Consider the following 23,132-nt stretch of genomic DNA (forward strand, 5'->3'; position numbering starts at 1 on the left):
TATATTTTTGCAGTTGGACCTGAAGATGACGTGATCGCAAAATTACAGTTTTGCGTTTTTAAATTAAATTACAATGCTAAAAAAATTAAAGAAACGTTAAATGTTTTCGCGACTATTTTAAAATTACGCTCTTAATTTGTATTTAATTATAGTTACTTAAAAACAAAAGTGAACAATAATTATACATTAAGTTCAGTATTTGATGTCGTGAGAAGCTTTTCATTATGAAATAAAAAAAGATAAATAAACAAATAATAAGTGTTATCGACCATCAATTATTAAATTTAATTAATTTATACTAAAGATGATCAATGAGATATTTGCAATTAAAAAATTAAATAATTAAATAAATAATAGACACAGTTACTTTATTAATTTATTAAAATGAAACCTAAAGTACTATTGTAATCAAGTTCCTCTATGTAAACACGACTATCTATCGTGTTAATTAAGTTGCATTTGAAAACGTTAATTAGTTGTACTATCAAAATTCTTTTTGGTTAATAAAAATTATTTAAATATTGTAAATATTTACATATTTCCCTTATCTGTATTCATTTACAATATTTACAATTTGTAAATACTCCGTGAGTAAGGCCTAAAGTAGGTTTATGCATGCGAGCACGAGTAAAAACTTAAAACCTGCTTTAGTTTCGGTATTAAAATATTTTCAAATCTGCATAATGAAAGGTCGTAATGCAAAACTCGTTTCAAAGCGGGTCTTCCCCGTTTTGTATTATAAACAAAAGCTGTAAACGTTTTTAATATAGAAAAAGCCATTAAAATTTTTATTTCAATTTTATTTTTAACAGTAAGATATTTCAAATGTTTGTAAAGGAAAGACTCACAATTTTTCTTTTATTAAGATATAAAGTAATCATTCAAATCGAAAAATTATATATAATATTATAATATATGAACTTTTTTGCCTTAAATATTGTTACTCAAATCCTTTCTTTTTTTGTCAAAAGAGACATTTTTCAATTTTATTTTAAAACAAAATATTTTTTGATACATTAATTTAAAGAAAAATCCCTTTTTAAAACGAAAGTAAGGAAATTTGTGGAAGGATACCTATGGCATAAATGTTTGTCTGTTCATTCATACTATAAAAATTTACTGAAATACGTATCTTGTATCTATTAAAATAAAAAATTTTTATAACTCCTTAAAACCTCAATTTTCAAAATTTAACACAGACTTATCAGAGACATAAATAAAAGACCCAAAGTAACCTAAAGCTGTCAGAAAAAAGAAAAAACACTTAATTTTTGTCGTACAGTTATTCATTACGAATAACTTAATCTGTTCTAATCAAAGCCACGACAACTTCTTCAACTTGTCTATATTTAATAAAATAAATATCACAAATAGCAGATAACATCTGCTAAAAATTGTAAACATTTTTGAACAAATGGCTTAGAATCAACAGCCATATTTTTTGGCTGCAACTAGTCTTCAATGATAATCTATTGGACTTCACGAATATTTCTCATATCGAAGCAGAAATCAAGAAAAAAAAGTGGTGCTGGATAAGACAGATCTTTAAAAAGGAGGACCATAACATTGGCAATATCATATATGCTGTTTCATAAAAAAGTAACGGAAATGTTTTATATCAATGGGCTTTATAATTCACATTTTCACATTTTTATTATTTTAAATATTTATTTAAATATATTTTAGTTAAATAAATCCAGAATCATTTGCCTTGAGTTGTTTGTCATGGTTATACATATATTATTAAACAGCTATAGTGCTAAGGACGATCCTTATCTTTAACCCCTTCACGGCCACTGTCTGTAGAACTTATAAACTCTTATTGTAATCACAGAATATTGATTAATAATCGCAATCAATATTTTAATACTTAATTTAAGTTTTTAAAAATAATTAAAACTAATTCTTATTAAAAACCCAGAGAAATTCTGTGCACAAAGTCAACATGCCAAATTCGAACACTTTTATTTAAAACAATGAATATGTTTTATATAGGTTTAATATCTTAATCTGTAAAAATGTACACCGATTATAAAGAGTAAGGGTTATAAGGAGTATTAATTGTTTATAACCATTCCATATTTGTGTATGCCATTCAATAAATTCCTTGATCTTTTTTAACATTAAATATTAATATACGACGATCGTATGTAATATAAAAAAAAACAGTAATTCTTATTTTTTTATAACACCCTGTATAGTAACGATATCTTAGTAGTTAAATTTATTTTTATTATTGAATTTTAAATTAAAAAAAAAAAGTTTTTGTTAACTTACCACCAAGTTTTTCTCTTTTATGTCTTTCTTTATCGTGACTTGTTATCTTGTTTGGTATTTCATCCGTTTGAGCTGTTGTTGCTGTGTTTCCACTCTGATCGATATCTAAGGAATCCCAATCCATTCGTCTTTTACGTGATCCGTTATTGGAATAAATTGTTTGAACGTCAATTATTTGTGGTCCGGGTGAGCCTTTGGAACGATCGTCTATTATTCAGAGAAACCATCATTTGTCTGCTAATAGTTGCATTCGTATAGTACTTACCTGTCCAAGATTCTTCTGAGTTTGGTGGTGAGTCTATGAAATTGATTACAGTTTCATAATCTGCACTAATGTGCTGATGATGATAACCACTGTTATAGTTTCGGTTTGTATTCGTGAAATGCTGTAAGTAAATAATAATGAATTATATAACTTTTATATATACAATCAAATTAATTACTTAATTTAGTTTGAGTGTACTATTTTATGAATTTTAATTTCATTAAATTTAAATGCACAAATATGTAACATTATTTTAATATTTATAAATCTATTACTAAATTATATATTATATCTATTTTATTACATCCACTACATTATATCTAATAATATCTATTTTATAATAGTTAATTAGACAATAGATAATACAGTCAAACTTCCATAACCCGAACATCTATAATTCGAATTTTCTATAATTCCAACTAAATGGGGTGTAACAGAATTTAGAGAGCAAACTACATACAATAATAAAAAAATTTTTAACTCGAAGTCTTCATAAGTAAAACCTTTTCTTTGCAAAATAATACTTCGAGTTATGGAAGTTTGGCTATATATAGAAACATACTTTACTTTCTGTTAATTGTGTATTAAAATAAATTACAATTATGCCATAATTTATTACTAAAGCTATCGTTGTTGGAAAATATTTAACTTTTAAAAAAACTTATTTTACAAAAATATTAATATCGAATGTTTTCTACTATATATATAGAAACATTTATATATATATGGTGAAATATAAATGAATGGCCTTATTACATACTTTCAAAATCTCTTTACAGCACAACGCCCAAAAGCTTTATAATACCAGAGATGAATATGCAAGCTTCATTGTATTAAAGCAATTATTGCAGAATCTTCTCTGTTTTTATCTGGTTCTCTCAAAAACTGGACTATAATTCTTTGAACGTATCGATTTTGAGAGGCTGACACAACTTATTATCTATACCATCATTAACATTTATCTATACTTTTAATGAATATTATTTGGTATCGGTCAGCAAGCTATACCTACTTACATACCTGCTAAAAAAAACTGCTACAAATATTGTTATTTTTCTTTAGCTTATATATACAAAAAGTGTAGATTAGTGATCTTAAATTGTAATAAAATAGATAATGGACAAATTTTTATCGACAAGTTCAAGGAGACCTCTAAATAAATAAATAAATTTAATGGATAGTATATGTGATATTTTAAAATATTTAACTTTTTTCATATGATGATAAATTAATTCAAATAGATGAAGTTAAACTGTGCTTACAAAGTTAAATAGGTCTTGCAGGTTTCTATTGAAACCGCAATATATATTTTATTCTGCACTGGATTTGCTTCAAATACGATTTAAAGTACTTACATAACAATATAGTTTTCTTTCTTGAAGTTAAATTTAATATACTTTGTGTAAGCAATTAATTAAAGACTGTCAAAGTTCGACGTAGTGCTAAGATTTGCTTAGAAATATATATACCGGATGTACTTTTGGGAATATACCGGATGTATTTTTCGGAATGATATGAAGCAATATTAGTTGCTATTATTATTTTTTTTTTCGCATAGGATTTTTAAATGGCTTTAGTAGAAATGGATCTATAACTCCAAAACTGAGATCTCTTCTTGATTAAAAATACAAAAACCAGTATTCGTCAATAATTAAAAAAACTCATTTCAGCTTTTAGTATAATTTTATGAGTTGAATTGGCCTTGTGCAAAAAAAAGTGTGAAATGAGTCGACTATTATTATCAAAATTTAAAGTTTTTAAAAATTGTGAATTTGTTATATGTTCTAAATAATATACAATTTTAATCAGAATTGTAAAAAATTAAAAAGTAATAAAAACAAATATTATTAATTAATATATAATATAAATAATCAAAATAATCATCAAAATTATAAAGAAAGCATTACTCAAACTTGTTTAATTATTGATAGATTCAAAATAAAAATATATTTTTACCACATTCAATATTTTATTATATAAAAGTATTAACGTAAGTTATTTTTTATATATGACAACTTATTATTTCTTTGGAAATGTATCTTCTTCTTTAATTGCCTGTTCGGTTTAGAATGTTGTCAATTAATTTTTTAATATTGCATTTTTAAATTCTTAAAATTTTTTAGTCTGTTTCACACAATTTTTTATTTCTAAAAATTTTAATATACATTTTATAAATATTAATTTTTGCATATAATTTATATGTTGTTATTCTCTGTGCTTTTAAACTTTCATACTCAATTTTCTTAATAATCATTTTATGACGTAAAGTTTTAAATACATTATCACAAATTAATTCTGTTAATTATTATCATATTAAGAATTCCACTTAAAAGCAAGAACTAGTAGCTTGACTCTTGAACACTTAATCATTTCGTATAGAAACATACAGTCTTCCCTTGAAATACCTGCTTATATATTGTTTAAATATTTCAGATATACGCACCGTCTATGATCATCTGCAAATGAGTTATCAAAATAAAATTCTACTTCTTATATGAAAACATTTATTTTCAAATTTATTGAAACAAACTGTTCACGAGTACTTTTAGCAAAAACATTTGTATTTACTTTTATGTTAAATACATTTGTTGTTCATTGCCATTTATATAATTTTAATGCTGGTTCAGTTGATAAACCTTAGTATAATTGTACTCATATTAATAACAACATACAAGTATATACAAGTACATATAAGTATATCAGATTCATTGCTCTTGTATATACTTAACTTGATAATTCCATCTTTCAGTTTTCAGTCTGTTTCAGTGTGAATAAAAACAGTGATAAGAGATTTTCTGTCGCCTTATCAGAAGACTGAATTTTGTGTCTCAGATTGAATTACTGCTGAAAACTATAAAAATATATAAATGTGTAAGTACTATATTATTATGCAAGAAAATCGAAATTTTTTTATATTAAATTATTTACGTTGAATAATTTTTATTTTTTTTTTAGAAGAAACAAAAAACATATTTGAGAAACAGATATATAAGCACATATCATTACAGATATTAAAGGCGTGCCAAAAATCAACTGTAAAATATGGTTTCGTGATATATTCGAAGTATGAAATAATATTCGTTAAAATATATTATTTATATACATAGATAAATAAAAAAAATTATAAACACATACATTTGTATTTCAATTTGATTAAATTCCCGTATTCGTAAATGGTAATACTATGATATATACTACATACACGTATATACTACTAGTAATAACATACTATTTCATTATTGGATTTGCAAATAATTATTGCAATTTTATGCTTAACAAAAATAAAATATACAGATTTGTATGTCAAAATGCCATACTTTTGCAACACTAAAAACCTATAGCATAAATATGCAAATTCTTTTGCTATATTAGCACTTCTCACTTTCTTGTAATATGCCCTACTTAAGAATTTATTAACTTAAACATGTAATATTCAAATAACGTTCGGAAAGGTCTGTAGATCGTAGGTCGAAAATGTGTCTCTTTTCGAATAACAAAAGATAAACTATATTAATGACCCTTTTAATACTTATTATTTTTCTTGTGTACTACTATATTAACTCAAGACCCTATGCTCCACAAGGAGTTAAAGGAATTAAGAAGAATATTAATTCGTTAAGTTCATAAGGATACTTGTTGATTACATTTGTTTCAAATTTAACAATATCAATTTAAGTGTAATTTCAAATTGTTTCTTTCAAATAGTCTAAATCAACTGTATGGTACGTACGCCTCAAGTAGAAAAAAACTGTGCTACACTAACTAGACTTTAGTGCTTTCTTCCAGCACTATTATTCATTCACATACTGCTTTACCTTCTCCTATGCGCAGTGGCTAATCAGCTGTTCAATTTCGAAAACTTTTTAATTATAATTTGCTATAATATTTGCACCAAACTGTCAGTTGAAATATTCTAAAATATCTAATATATCTAATATCCTAAAAGTTCAAAAGCAAGCACATTGAAGGCATATTGTTCAGTGCAGAAAAACTCGTATGGTATCAGTCAACCATAAAAACCCCCTAGATTTAATAATCAAAATTATATATTTAATAATTTGCATTTATAAAAATACAAATAAATCTTAGCACTTAAAATATATAATTCAATAAACATATAAAAAATTCAATAAAATGCTACTAGCAATAATACTAGAATAATAATACTATAATTGTGTAGCTAGTAATGCTGCTACTAAAATCATCATATGATATAATTAATTGCTAAAAAAAATTAATAAAATAAAATTAATAATAAAAATAAAGATTCCATAAAATTTAATATTTAATTTAAAAAAAATTTTTTTTGAAAAATTGTTTTTTTTTAAATATTATTTTTATGTGAAGCCAAATTAATCACTACAATAATAAATAAATCATTTATCTGTTTTTTATTCAACGAAAATATAGCAAATACATAACTTTTTTCAATTAAAAAACTAAAAAAAATTTAAACCAATTGAAATATGGTATATATTAATTTAAATGAATTACATCCTAAGCAATTTATACAATATATAATTGACATAAATAATTTAAATTGTTGATTACACAAAAAAAAAACTGACATTAAATGCTGGAACTAATTTTTATTTACTCTTAGCAACATAATATATGCTGCTGTCAGATAGCTATAAAGAATCTCTAATCTCAAAACATTTTATTTAAATTATTCTGAAGCTGAAAAAAAACCATATTGGAGTAAAACATGTAAAACTGACCTGAATTTCTAGCTGCCAATAATTCGAAGGTAATTCCTAGCTTGCGAAGGACGATGTCAAAACTGCTTTTATAACCACGTTTAATCTAATAATAACGAACAGCTGAAATATTTGCAAAAAAATGTTACCGAAACTTACTTTATAGGTCCTATTAGTACCATCAGTTAAAATCAGTTGTTAAAATGATTAAATATAAACTATTTGCTAAGTCATGGGCTGATGTTAAAAGTTGAAGGCAATTTAACAGCTCATTCAAATCAAATATGCTAACAAATTTCAAAGTCTAAATAGATCTGAGCTTAGATTAATTACTGTTAAGCTAATTAAAATAATTATCAATTATTATTGCAAATATGTAAAAAAAATCTATAATGCTTGCTTCCCGACAAGTAGGTTTAAACATACTTCTGTTAACTACCACCTCTCAAAGATGAAATTAAAGGAAATTGATACCAAGAAATTTTGTAAAATGCAGATCACGTTTTGCTAAAGCCAATAACATATACTTAACTATTTCGGTTTCTAAAAAAAGGATCCATACAAAAAATATGTATAGAAATATGCATTAAATAATATTTCTAGAAAAAGAATAGTAACGATTCCATTTTACAATGAAAAACTGTAATTAATTAATTCAATTATTCTACAGTTGGTTTATATTTCATTCTAATATAACACAGCCAGTGAATTTTTAATGAACTCTTACAGAAAATTAACAAACCTGAAAATTAGAACAATAAAAGTCAAGTACGGATTATGGTCACTTGAATTAACACGGACTATAAGATTCAAATTCGACAGGATATACGTTCAACCTTTGCTACTTGCATTCTCTAAAAATTATTTACGAATTATTGAATATAATGATTTGTGTTCTCAATGAACAGGGTATGGTAACTCGCAAACCATCAGCTTATGCCATATCAAGACAATGGTGCGTGATACTACATCCTACCCTTCCCGAGGTGAACCTGTCTTGATGTTGATAATCTATTGACATAACAGAACAGTGCCTCTTATTTACTTTGCCTTTGTCCAGCTCATGCACGGCGGCCACTCAACACTTTTGGAGCGACTTAACACTAAACAGCATTTTAAGCTTCGCCAAATTTTCCGGGTGGTTTTAAATTCTGAGTTTTCCTATATATATGGTAACATAATGGGCCAATAGTTTTAAGTGGATTCGCTAGGAATCGCTGGTATAACCTAACCTAACTTAATTTTGATAGTAAAAACGACTGATATGTATGGTAAGAAGTTTGTATCAGCTTCATGTACGGTCAAAGAACTTCTTTAACAGTAGTAATCCCTACGTTTAGAAGCAAAAATTTTATTTCGATTTCATAATATCCTGATTAAATATGGATAATTTAATCCATTCGACTTAGGAAGAATATAAAAAAAAACGTTTCTGCATGGTCGTATATATATTTTATATCAAAACCAGAATAATTTGGTTATGTTCATATCTAAGATTACATCTCTTGTAATGTAAAGAGACGTTTGTACGGATATTTTTAGTTAATTAAAATTTAGTTTAAAATTAAGAGAAATTATATTTTGATTAATAAATTGTACTTCTTTTAAAGTTTACTTAAAGTTTACTTATCAACACTTTTAAGTTTCAAGTGATAAGGTTCAATTATTAGTTTAATTTGTTTAATATCTTATATATTTATATATTATATATTTAATATTGCATATTAAATATGAATATTACTAAATGATAAACCTTAATAATCATTATTTTCCGAAACACAAGAAGTGGCTAGTCCTGCATTTCAGTTAACTATATTATATCTTTATTGGATTACTTTCTGGTACATAATAAAAAAATTATTTTATGCTCTAGTAATATTTTATAAAAGTGTAATAAAACTTAAAAACAGTAGAACAATTTATAATTTTAGATACTTTATGTATTTACACTATTTTATATTCAGCAATTGGTAATATTTATTTTATTTAATATAAAATCTTTAGTTTTTTGTGAGGATATAAAACGCTATATTTATTATATTTCCGACAATGTACCATATATTTCATTTCAAAATATGTTACTGTTTTTGATAGAAATCAAGTTTATTTATATACAATACTTAAATTTTTTTAATTTAATTTGATTTTGAATTTAATAACTAACTATGAGAAAAATTTGGCGTGAATTGAAAATGATTTTCATACTACTTTATTGTATAGTATACTCCGTTTGAATATAAATAAAACTTTAAAGACAGCTTTAAGTAAATATGACTATACAACTGTATATATAATTTAATTTTCAAAACAGCACTAAAAAAAATACTAATAAAATAATAATATTAATATTATATATTAATCTTTATAAAATGATAATAAGCACTAATAATATAAACTATCAAATTTTTTTTGAACATATTATTTAGAAGATTGGGAATACGCCAATTTGTCCTGGATTAAATTTTAACTTGCTGAAAATCCGAACATTAACTAATACAAGAGTTTAAAAGAACTTATCTTCACACAAATCTAAATGTTAGAAAAAAAATATTCTCAAAACAATAAATTTTCTTAAACTTAAATTATTAAGATAACAAATAAATGGACTTAATCCAGTCTAAGTGATGAAAATTAGAAAGCGACTAAAGAAAAAAAGAAAGTGGTATGTGATCAATATTAAAAGATTATACTTTGAATTACTGCTTATTTAATTTTTAACCGTTAATGTTTATGATCCTGATTTTTTCACTATACACGGTAAGAGAATGGGCCAATAGACCTAAGTAGATCCCCTAAAGATCACCAAAATAAGCTACCGTGACCTAATGTTTATGATCTTTAAATATTACATTCAGTGGTATTATTTAGCTTTATCGCTTTGTCTTTCATATAAATATTGATCGTTTCAACCTCTTGGTCTTGGTGTATATCAGTTAAAAGACTTCAATAAAGACTTTCTTAAATACAGTAGAGGATTCACATCAAAACACTCAATTTGACCAACAGTTTTGACGCCGCTTAGAAAATAAAGATAATCAAAATACTTTGGAAAAAGGGGTTGCAATTTCAAAATATTTACAAATAATTTATATATAAACAAAGTGAGATAACAACATGTTCAATTAATTATTAATGCAAGCAAATAATTTTATGCCGCCCACAGATTTATTTATACCGCTTTGGGAACCACTTCAAAGCCAAATAATAGAAGTTAACAACCGTCTTATATTATTAGTTAACTTTCTTCCGATTACTTTCTTATCAATAAAGGTTTTAGAATATTATTCATATATATTAGTTATTAAAATTGTCTAACCAATTAGCAATAAACTCGTATATTAATATAGTGATAACTACCTCACCTCTAGCAGGTAGTGCTCGATCTATGTTTGTTTATATGATTTTGTATATTGGTATTAACTATAATTAATATGTAAATGTGTATATTTAAGCAATAATTGCATTTCATTTGGAAAAAAGTGACGACGACAGATAATCTTTTACTTTACTATCACAGATATATTTATCAACTCTTCATTATATCTGATGATATCATTTTTTTATAAAGGTACTAATTGTTAGAGTTTTGTTTTCGTAATAAAGATTTTATTGTACAAACATCTAGGAAAATTTTTTACGAAATAAATGAATATCGTTTTCATAAACGAATTCAAAGTGAGTTATAAAATTTAATATCTGACGTTTGTAGTTCTGATTAGAAATTAATAAATAAAAACCTTAGATTTTAGCTAAGGTAAAGAAAAGTAAAGAAAATACCATAAGCCAGCTACGTAATCTATAGTAAATAACATATACTTATAAAAGGCATATATCAAAAAAATAAAAAATAGTAAATTTAACTATAATAAATATATAAACGCATATATTTGAGGAATAATTGCATTTTATTTGATAAAAAAGTTTACTATAGACATTTTATAACCTATCCATTTTATAACTTATAAAGCTAAGGAATGGTTTTGATGCTTAGAAGTAAAAAATAATTATTGAAAAAATAATAGTAATTAAAAAAAATAATTACTTTTACAAATATTTAATATTAAAAAAATATATTAAAAAATTTAGGGTTTTAAAAACAGAAATTTAGTATTTTTAGTATTTTTAGTCTTTGAAAACTGTTACCTAAATTATAAATAATTTATGATGGTGAAAATTTTAAAATGTATCACTTTTATTAAGAATACATATACTTTTTTAGTTAAAAGTAAATTCAGGTTTTTGTTATTATATTCTTTTATTGATTATTTCGATCCAATAAATTTAACAACCGTAGCAAAACTTTAAATTTCAAATGCCAAAGTATATTTTGCTATTAACAAATTTAAAAAAGTTTGCTTGGTTTACTTCAGTACCCCTCCGTGCAAAGCAGTCTAGAAAATGACATGAAACCACAAACTATAAAGCCACAAACTATGCTTAGCTCATAGTTTAGAAAAATGCACCACTTTACTCGAAAAAGTAATATTGAGGTCTACTTGATTGAGCAAAACGCTCATTCCATCTCCGCTGCAACCACCAGCAGTGGGAAACGCTGGTTTCACCCTAACAACTTCCACATATATCTTTATCTTTAACAATATAGCAATCACTTTCTTACAACTACCACATATATCTTCATCTTTATATAATATAGCAATCACGAAAAAGTAATATTGAGTTCTACTTGATTGAGCAATCCATCTTCAATGCATCCACAAGCAATGCAAAACGTTGGTTTCACCCTAACAACTACCACATATATCTTTACCTTTATACAATATAGCAATCACTTTCTTACAACTAATACATATGTCTTTATCTTTATACAAGGTAGCAATCACTTTCCTACTGCCTTGGATAATTTGTAACGGGCCCTGATAAAGCTGCTCTAACACAGCTCGATCTGATCTACGCACAGAAACACATGATTATCCATAAGCTAATTACTGGGCAACACATTGGTTACTGGGTACACATTGGATGTTTGATACTGCTACTAGACATGCTTAATTACCTTTAAGTTTAATATATTCAGTATTTCATTTTAGTTAATTGTAGTAAATAACTTTCTCGCTTTGTGTTTTATATAAGCATTACCAATTTTATCTGGAGGTCTTTATGTATATCTGTATTATGTATTACTTAAGAACTCATCAACATTTACTATACGTCTATACTAATACTATACTGTCTAAAGCTGTAGTAATACAAATGTTGTGTGTAACTTTTATACCAAACAGCACAATAAGGTTACAAATTTTAATTTTTTGTAGTTTCAGAATATTCTTCAAATAAGTTCACCTAATGGTTGTTTTTGTTTCTGGGTAGATCCATTTAATACCTATTTTAAAAATTAACTAAGTAAATTTAATGCGAACGAATACAGTCTGAAATCTAATTTAATTTATAAACATTAACATATCTCATTAATCATATCAAATTTCTTTAAGAGTAAAAGTTGAAAACCATTCTATTAAAAATTGATTCCATATATATTATTTAAAAATAATTTTATTGATGTTGAAATTTGATTCTGTAAGGCCCATTTATTGCTTACCATATAGGTTTCTACAGTGTTTTTTCTTCGAACATTACTTTAACGATTGATCCATAATTAAAGTAGTTAAAAAAGATTTCTCTGACTCACAGAATCAGACTACTTTAACTATGTAATCAATAGAAGCAATATTCAGAAAATATATTTAATTTATTATTATTAACTAAACAAATCAATAAAATTATTAACAACGAATATCTGTTGGCAATATCTGATAAACATATAATTATACGGGTGTGTACATATATTTTTTTATTGAGCAAATATACATATAAACATAAAAAATAATTGCGGTTGTATTTTTCTGTATAAGTATATTCTAAGTAGCACACAAAAATACATTCCACATACTCGCATTCGAATATATTTGAAAAAAAATATTTGGAAACGTTGACTTTTGAATGCTTTTTAGTTTAGTGACGTAAATATATTTTTTATGAATGTATTCTCATAAAATGTAGATATATCTGAATATCGTTGCTCATACGTAGTGGTGTACTGTGCGTACTGCAAATATAAGTGAAATATTTATAAATAACACTCAATTCAAAATTATAAATAAAAACTTCAATAAAAATTTTAGAGCATATAGCAACAGATTTTAAAATATTATGTATTAAAATAGTTATATTTTTAATTTTAAGGTTATGTACAATAAGCCAAAGACGAAAATTGTTGAAAAAATACTTCATATTCTATACTTTCATTGATAAACCATAATCAAAAGAAATTTATGTTAAAATGCTTTTTAAAAAAAAATTAATATTAAGAACTATAGAAGCACAAGGATAATATTTCTAACATTATTATGTATGCCAGAGGAGAGTATTGGAGGTATATAACTTAGTGCCAATGCAAACTATAGATTTTTAAAAAGTGATTTAAAGTTAGTTTAACTAAAATTTAATTTAATTTAATTTTTTTGTTTTGTTTGTTTTTTATTATTTTTGCTTTATTGAATAATTTGTAAATTCTTATTTATTGTGTATATATTATTTATATCTTTTTTTTTGTTAGTTTTTAAGTTAGTTCTAAGATGCAACAAAATGGTTTTTTTCTCTTAACGCATTTTTAAAACAAAAATAAAAAATAAATATAAATAAAAAATGTTTTTAAAGTAACTATTATATCCGTATATATTTTAGGGGCCTCGTCAAGTTAAATATATATCATTTCTAATTTTATTCACACATGTTGTTGATTATCCTTGGATGGATGCAAAATAAAAAGGAGAAAAATAAATTCTTCTAAAACACTACATTTTTGTATCTTATTAATACTTAACTTTTTTTATACGAGTATCTAACCTAACATTTTTTAAAGAGGTTTTCGAAAACTGGTGAACTACAACAACATAAATTTTTTTTTTACTATTTTAAATTATTGAAATTTTGGCTGACCATACAGCATTTTTTTATTATCACAAAATATAATATTTATATATAACTTAAAGATATTGATCTTTAATCTTTTATATTTAAATGATTTAATATTATTTAATAATTTATATGATTTAAATATAATATATTTATATTATGTATAAACATATACCAGCATTACATTGCATATACATGCATACTACATAAATACTTTTATTATGTATAAAATTGCTAATATTATTTAACGAATTTAATTACATTTCTTTTAAACATTTTTTTTTATTAGAAATAATTAATTTAATATTCTGATTATTTGGAGAACTAAATGATATAGCCAGTTACACTAAAGAATTCTTTTCGAATATATACATTTCTTTCATATTTAAAATCGTAAAAGCAGAAAAAATCTATATATTGACTTGAGTTTAAATATATGTTAAATTATTGTATATACCTATATTATATTCAATATAAACTTATTAAAATCAAAAAAATTTTGCGCTAGATCTCAAAAACTTATTTTAAATATTCGAGTCCCAAGTGAAATAACTTATTATATCTAAAAGATAGATTATAAATAAAACTTAAAAAAAAAGGTATTAACTGAATATAAAAATTAATTTTATATTATTTTTTTTTTTGTACAAATTAGTAGCTTTTAAGTTAGAAATATTATTTTGTATAATGGGTTTTAGGCAGAAAATACTAGACTACAGAAATATAATTAAAAAATATGGCAAACACGTATTACAAATACAACTAACAACTGTAAATGTTGCTCGGCAATAAATGAGTACAATGAAAGATTCTTGAAAAAATTCTGTATTATACACAAAATTAAATTATTTGTTTATATTATTAATATTAATTGCTTTTCAAAAATCTTTTTTTTACTTGATTCTAACTTATTTTAAGTATTTTAAGAACAATTATTAAACACAAATTTAAAATCTATAAAAGATAATAATCGACGGAGTATAATATTAATATACAAAAGTTTCCTATTTTGCACATGAATGAAGTAAGGATCCTTTAATAATAATATGTTAAGTTACTATATTTAATAAAAACAAAAATATTACCGATAATATTAAATATTATCTCATGGAAACTACAGCAGCCATTAAAATCTATGTATCAAAATCAGTATGATATCAAGAATGGTTTCTTGATTTTATAAACCTGGGTGGTTAGAATATGATATATTCTAATAAATATATAAAATATTATTAGAACCTATAAAAGGCAGTAGTATTATTGTTACATAAAATAATCTATATAAGTTATTATAAACTTTGAAGGATAGGTATGTCTTTCCTTTTTTATATATGATAGACAGGAAATGATACAAAGCAATTAGGAAAAAACTTAAGTTTAAACATATAAGTATTGAAAAGTTTCGTCATATATAACTACACTGAAGTATTCTATAAATGATCTTCATAAATGAAAATTCTTAAAAGTAAAACTAAATCAAATATTTAGCACAGAACATAGAAGTATGTTATTAAGGCACTCTATGAAATAGCAAAAACAGAGCACTTTGTAGATTTGTTATGGACAAAACTGTGATTTTATTATCAGAGCAAGAAAGCATTTTGTAGATTAATTATGGACAAGACTATGATTTTAGAGTCATATAATTTACAAATCGTGCCCTTTCAAGGAGGTTTTAGAGGTTCAATAAAATTTTTTAAACAAAAATAGTATATGCATGAAGATTTTATATTATAAATATACTATCAGACCTATTCTGTGCACTTTATAAAATTGTCAAACATTGACACTTGTCAAAATTGACTGCTGTAAAGATTTTGGTATTCTGTGACATAAATAAAAAGGTCTTTTCCTTGTTAGTGGTCAATACCTCAAATGCTGTTTACAAAAATAAAAATATGCTCTTCTTAAGCATTTTTTATTATTTGCATACATGACAAATATTCTTAACTAAAATATACGCTCTTTACAAGCATATTTTTTATTGTGATTTGAATGCATGAAAAATGCTTTCGACAATTTAAAATATATGCTCTTTACAAGCATTTTTTACGAACAATTACGAACAGTTACGAACAGTTTTATATACAAAACACTTTACACCATAGTGTGCTGAGAAGCATTAGGTACTTGAGCTTTGAAATTTGTCAAGATGTGTCCAGAATACCAAAAAGCTTTCTGTTTTATAAAAATCAAAAATTTTATTAAAGAATTTGACAAATTTGTCAAGTGCACAGAATAGATCCGTATATGTATATAATATTTGTAAGCTATATAAAAAATTTTAAAGGTCGCAGTGAGCCACTACAAATTAGATCCTAGGCCTCGATATTTTATCGATCTGTCTAAAACATTTTTTTTAACTAATTAACTAATAAACTATTAACTATTAAACTATTTAAAATATTAGCAAATTCATATTGACATGATAATTCTTCAAATATTATGTTCAGCCACATCTTAATTTCGCAAAAATCTTAATTTCATCTTCGTTTAAGAAATTAAGTTGTTTTTTTAATACAAAATTTAGTTAGGAGGTATAGATATTAATTAAAATGAAACGAAGGCTGAAATTGAGATAACGAAAAAGTGACATTTTTTTTAAATGACAATTTAATAAATCTGGGAAATCTAGTGTAAATTTTTAAATTTGAATATGGGGCAAAAACTGTACCTGTTATTAATTTAAAATATAGTGGAAAATAATAATTCATATACCTAAAATCCACTAAAGCTAGTAACAAAATACTACTGAATAAAATTACTGAATGTCATCTTTTATAGTTATAAAAGTGCTGGTTGAAGCATGTAGTTTTTAACATTCGATATGTGAACAAAAAACATATGATTTCCTTAATTTGGGACAGTGTGAACACTTTCGAAATTAACTTAATTTCATTTTTACGAAATTAAGGAAATTTGACTGTCTGAACATAGTATAATAGTCATTAAATAATATTTTTCGTGATTACTATTTTAAAACTAATAATAAGAATAGTATATGGTATTATACATCATATCTTCGATTCTATATAGATATAAAGTAGGGTCCATTATACGTTCTTAATAATATTAAGAGAACAATATATATATATATTTACCTGATTGCTTAAACTCGTAGAACTGTTGTTATGCGAATGATTGCTATTGTTGTTATTGTTGTTATTATTATTATTATTTAGATTGTTATTGGTAGAATTGTTGTTGTTGTTGTTGTTGTGGATACTATTACTGTGGTTAATGTCACTATTTCTATTGTGGCAATTATTGTTAACGTTTTGATGATATTGACTTTGATTATTGTATTCCATTTGATCGAATTGATCTTGTTGTTGGTATTGTTGTTGTTGTTGCTGCTCTTGTTGATGATTATGATTTTGTTGATAGGTATTTGTATGTGTCGTATCGAAAAATGTTTGTAAATCCGAGAAACTGGGAAATTGTGTTAAAAGCGAAAGCGCCATTCGTTTTTCAATTTTAACAATATATATTTATATATATATACTCAAAAAAAAATTTTTTTTTTCCGATCCAAATATATACTATATATGTTTGGGTAAACTTATTTACGTTTTTAATTAAATGGAATATTCCAATTATTTAATTGCTTGCGTTTAAAATAATTATTATTTATACACTTCGCCAACGGTAAATTTACGAACAAAAGAAACACGATTTTTATGCGAAAAAGATTTTTTTTGTTTTTAAATATTAGCTTTGAGTTTTTTTTTGCAATTTCAATTTCAGTTTTCAAATAACAATTTGTTGAAATTTCAAAGATTTTTTAAGGTTTTTAATATTGATATTGTTTTATGTTTTTATTTTTTTAACTAACAACCAAAGCAACATATATTGTTTTATATGCAAACTTGTGCGCTTTTCTCTGATTACATACAGTCACTAAGAATATATATATATGTATATATTTTGTGTTTATTGTATATATATCTAACTTAAATTCATATAAAATTTGTTTTAAATAGTTTTTAATTAGATTTTAAATATAAGTAAAAGTGTTGGTCCTTCGGTTAAGTTAGAAAAGCACGAAAAAAGAGTTATAAAGTTTCTTGATACCAGTAGTTTCACGTTGACGATGGCTGCGCAGTAGAGTATTTTCAATTTTTATCAGCATCTTGTTCATCAGATACATATAACTTTCGAGATACTCACTAAAGTTGCGTTTTAAATGCTGATTTGCTTTCTCCATTTATTGAAAAAAATTAGTTAAAATTTATTAACAAAGGATGCAATGTTGTATTATTTTATTTGAATTTATAAAATATTTAAAAATTTTTTTTAATAATATTTTATTAAAGGGAAAACACTGTCGTCAAATTTTACACATTATTAAGGATTTTTTATTAGATTTTTTTAGAGTGCTTTGATTGTTTAATTTTTATAAGAATTTCACTTTTCTATATAATTTAAGAGCTAAACTAGAAGCTCGCTGCTTTTATAAATGAATTTAATTTTCACTTTTTCTTAAAGAAAATTTGTTTTTTTTATTTTTAAACACACATGTAAGTTTTATGTACTTTAATTCTTTACTCAGTTCACTTATTTTTAAATTTTAAATTTAATTTTAGCTTTTTTAAAATTTATTTAATATAATATAACTATTTAAATTTATTTTTTAATTTTATTGTCGTTTTTGTTTTTTTTTTTTTTTTTTAATTTTTAAATGTTAATTAATTTTAATTTTTATTTTAATATTTTAATGGTTAATGTTTAAAGTTATTTTTAAAATGGGTGGGAAATTTTATTTAAATACTGAATTTTTTTTTAAAAACAAATTATTAATTTTACTTTTTGAAGAGTAAAATTTACTTTGCGTTTATTAATACAAATTTATTAAAATATCTTTTTATATTTTTGTATATATATATGTATTTTTTTTATATTTTTGTGTGGAAAATTTTTCACTGATTAAGATTTTTTGCGACTGGTGCGGTAATATATCAAATGTATACTGCAAATCGTGTTAAAATATTTTCATAAAACACTGGTCTATCTCCTCCTTTAGTCTAATCGGCAACGAAATTCCGTAAACTTTGTTATTGTAAATTTTATGTTTATTTAATATATATGTGTATATACATATAAGCACTCTATATTTGAAATTGTATATGTAAAGTCGCTGATAAAGCTGTTTTATATTCTTTTTTAATAGAAATTGTTGCTGTTTCAATATTTGTATATTTTTTATACTTATACACTTTGTATTTCAACTATGTTGTTGTATTGTAACACGTAAAATCAAGTTTATACAGGAATTGCGGCACAATATTTTAATAATTTTGATTTTTTTTTTTTGGTTAAAAAAAATTTAATAATTTTCGCTTTTTAAATTTTGTTTCGAATTTTGTTATTTGTATTAATTTTTTTTTGTTTTGTTTTTAATTAATTTGTATCAGTAGCGTCCTGATAAGCGCGCTTTTATTTTATAAAAATATTAACTTATATGTTAATTAATTATTATGTATTTGTGTTCTACTCTTAATAGTTTATATGATGAAAAAGGATCTGTGATGCACGTTTGAGGAACGCACGTCAAAGGAGCAATTTTAAGACAACGAAGCTGAGCTCCGCATACCGGAACGAGTCAAGCATTTTGCAAAATAATTTTAGTCTAACAAACCGTCGTACACGAAGTTGAAAAAAACAATGTTTTGTCAGAATTCAAATTGGAAAATGTACGGCCGAACAGTTAATTGTACAGAGAATTACAATTAATTCACGATCATAACAAAGTAATGGTCCAGCAATATCTCCAAGCTGAGTCGTCGTCGTTAGTAGAAGCAACAGCAGCAGCAGCAGCACTAGTTGTTGAGACTCAATTAAATATTATTTTTCGTTGTTGTTGTTGTTGTTGTTATTGTTGTTTTTATTATAAACATTCAATGCGCGCACACAAGTTGCTCCAACACTAGATAAAGGGCTTTTAAACTCACTTAAGTATATTTGAACTTTTTTTTACATTTTATGGCACTCTCATTAACTAAACGAGGAGCTTTATGCTCTCTTTGCACTCAAATTGTACACAAACAAGCAACTTATGTGAAAGTGTAAGTGTGTGTGTGTGTGTGTAGCAAAATAAAAACTAAAAAATTATTTGGTATATTTTTATTTTTGCTTGTTGATTGAATCAGTTATTTCACTGGAGAGCAAAAGAAAAAACTCTTGTTTTTGGTTTTTTTTTGTTTTGTATTTATTGTATTTATTACAAAATGATCAACAATATGTGTGATATTATTATTGTGCATAAATTGTTGTATTTTTTTTTAAATCAACAATTAAGATCTTGTTTACTTCATTACACTTGTTTTTTATTAATTATTTAACCAATAATCTTGTGTGTCTAGTAGTTTAAATGTGGCATACAGTGAGTGCCTTAACACGCGCACACAAAAGCTATCTATCTCTTGTAGAGCAAAAATTATTTAAACAAGTTTTTTATTTAAAAATATCAAAATTATTTTTGCGTATTGTTGCGTACGTATGCGTAACGATAAATTATTTTTGTATTTTTGTATTTAACAAATCACTTGAAAGCGCATAGGCGAACCGAAAACTATATCACGGCACGTGAAACGAGCATGAAATGTACAGACAAACTGTTTTCATACACTCAGCAACACCACTTAAATGACGTTATACACAGATTGTTCAACTAGGCATAGCAGGTGCGTGTCACTCATACTCATACTCTTACCGACCACTATATGTTCCAGTTATGCATATGCAGCATATGATCAGCTTAAATATGTAAGCAAATAAATGTCTTGTCTCTTTTGTCATGTAATGTTGAACCACAGAGACAAGTATGTAAGCAATGTTAAGTTAATGTTAATTCAAAGACAACACAAAGAACACAACAAAGAAAACAACAAATTTATTAAAATAGCATAAATATGTGCTCTTATTGAGTATTGTTGAGAACCTCTTTTAAACAAGAGCACAATGAGTTAAATATCTAACACAAAACAAAACCAATGATTACCTCAAAAGCAGCTAACACCAAAATACAGCGTATTACCAACAACAAATAACCTGCGCGAAAACAAATAAAAACAAAGAAAAAATTGTAAAAAGCAAGAATAACAGCGCAATAAAAAACTATAAACTTGTCTAAATACACAATGTAATGTTAATTTTTTACACACACTCTCTCTCTCACTCTCTTACTCTTTGGCCGTTTATAATAACTCTTAAAACGAAATGCATTTCTTTTGCTGCTACGCACTGCTCAGGTGGATTACACGTACAGCGCAGCTGAGCTGCTGCAACTGTTCAATTCCTGTTATTTGTCTCTACTAGTTTAGTTGAATATTTTTATTATTGGGCGTAGTCAATTTAAAAATAAAATTCATTACTTGTGTCAAAAGTAGTTAACTTTTCTTTTGTAGAAGCATTCAGTCAGACTTTGTATATAAATTAATGCTTGATAAGATAAACTTCATCAAATCATCAAAAGACGAAAGCAAAATAACTACAAGAAACAAATAAAATATATGAAAAGGAAAAAATAAATATAATAAATTCAATTCGTGAGGCAATAAATTTAACCAGGGTTTCCTAATTGTTTATTTTCTAGCGCTGCACTGTACTTTAAATTTTTACTTGCAGTACATTCTATTTACATTGAATTTAAAGATTAACACTCATACGCGCAGTAACACCAAATTTTCTATCTTCGAATTATCTAAAGAATTTTGTTTTTATCTAAACAAAGGCAAATTGTATTTGGTAATAATGCACTTTGTATTTAAAAATTTAACTAATAATGTGTATGTATATTACAAAACATCCCACATTACATTTTACACTACTGAGTAGAATATTCATATAAGAACAAAACAGAAAGATGGCGTAGTATAAGAAGGAAACAAATTCCTGGACTACAAAATATACGCATGTAGACCGGCCTAAAAAAAGATTTCACAACTTATATAAGCGGAACGAAACATAGACGAAATAAAGAATAATATAGCACACCACTCAATAAGTCGTGTGACTGACCCACAGATGGCACTGCCATTGTCAAATCTGTATGACGTTTATAAAGAAGGTACCACGTTTACTCACAGTCGATCATAAACAACAACGTGTTGATGATTCAGAGCAGTGTTTGGCCATGTTTACACGTAATAAATCAGATTTGCGTCGATATATGACAATGGATGAAATATGGATCCATCACTTCACTACGGAATCAAAACAATCATCATCTGAGTGGACCGCAGCCGGTGAACCACGTCCGAAGCGTCCAAAGGTACAACAGTCAGCTAGGAAGGTTATGGCTCAAGTATTTTGTGATGCACATGGTATAATATTCATTGACTATCTCGAAAAGGGAAAAACCATGAATAATAATTAATACACGGCATTACTTGATCGTTTGAAAGCAGAAATTGTGAAAAAACGATCGCATATGTCGAAGAAAAAAATGTCAAGTCAATAAAAACGATGGTAAAATTGCACGAATTACACTTTTAATTGCTGCCTCATTTACCGTATAGTCCAGATATGGCTCCCAGCTACTACTGACTCTTCGCTGATCTCAACAAAATACTCGCCGGTAAGAAATTTATCTCAAATAAAGAAGTAATTGCTGCAACTCAAGCCTTTTTTGAGGTAAAAGACAAATCCTTCTACAAGCACGGCATCGAGAAGTTAGAGAAGCGTTGGAATGATTGTATTGCCTTTGAAGAAGATTATATTGATGAGCAAAATCGATTTTTGGCAGAAGAAATTTGTTTTTCTTAGGTAGTCACATGACTTATTGAGAGATGTGTTATATACAGGCAAGCTTCCATAACTCGAACTAAGACGAGTGCAACATGGTTTTAGTGAGCAAATTACATATAATTCTGCTTCCATAACTCGTACTTCTATAACTTGAATAAAAATATTGTCACGTGCAAATAGGAATATGGGAAAGTGCATTCTATAAGTCA

At 25.4% G+C, this 23,132-nt stretch overlaps 2 protein-coding genes across 2 annotated transcripts; both read right to left on the bottom strand.

Annotated features, from left to right (window-relative positions):
- Positions 1–1,759: 1,759 nt before the first annotated feature.
- On the bottom strand, positions 1,760–17,705 carry LOC119674996 (nuclear transcription factor Y subunit gamma-like). The gene is made up of 4 exons (XM_038086156.1): positions 17,277–17,705; positions 2,543–2,663; positions 2,278–2,484; positions 1,760–1,818 (listed from the first exon to the last, which is right to left on the bottom strand). Exons 1-4 carry the CDS (start codon positions 17,637–17,639, stop codon positions 1,760–1,762), a joined length of 750 nt encoding a protein of 249 aa, XP_037942084.1. The 5' UTR covers positions 17,640–17,705.
- A 407-nt stretch (positions 17,706–18,112) lies between these two features.
- On the bottom strand, positions 18,113–18,452 carry LOC119675183. The gene has a single exon (XM_038086373.1). The coding sequence runs from the start codon at positions 18,380–18,382 to the stop codon at positions 18,209–18,211; it is 174 nt and encodes a 57-aa protein (XP_037942301.1). The 5' UTR covers positions 18,383–18,452; the 3' UTR covers positions 18,113–18,208.
- Positions 18,453–23,132: the final 4,680 nt, after the last annotated feature.

The sequence above is a fragment of the Teleopsis dalmanni genome, chromosome 2 (assembly GCF_002237135.1).
Source record: "Teleopsis dalmanni isolate 2A chromosome 2, ASM223713v2, whole genome shotgun sequence".
Lineage (NCBI taxonomy): Eukaryota > Metazoa > Arthropoda > Insecta > Diptera > Diopsidae > Teleopsis > Teleopsis dalmanni.

Excerpts from the sequence above, each read along its gene's own strand:
- LOC119674996 (XM_038086156.1), bottom strand. The coding sequence starts at position 17,639 with ATGGCGCTTTCGCTTTTAACACAATTTCCCAGTTTCTCGGATTTACAA. Across the intron at positions 2,485-2,542 it reads CTCAGAAGAATCTTGGACAG|ACGATCGTTCCAAAGGCTCA; the intron begins GTAAGTACTATA and ends TCTGAATAATAG. Across the intron at positions 1,819-2,277 it reads TAAAAGAGAAAAACTTGGTG|AGTTTATAAGTTCTACAGAC; the intron begins GTAAGTTAACAA and ends GATTACAATAAG.
- LOC119675183 (XM_038086373.1), bottom strand. The coding sequence starts at position 18,382 with ATGGAGAAAGCAAATCAGCATTTAAAACGCAACTTTAGTGAGTATCTC.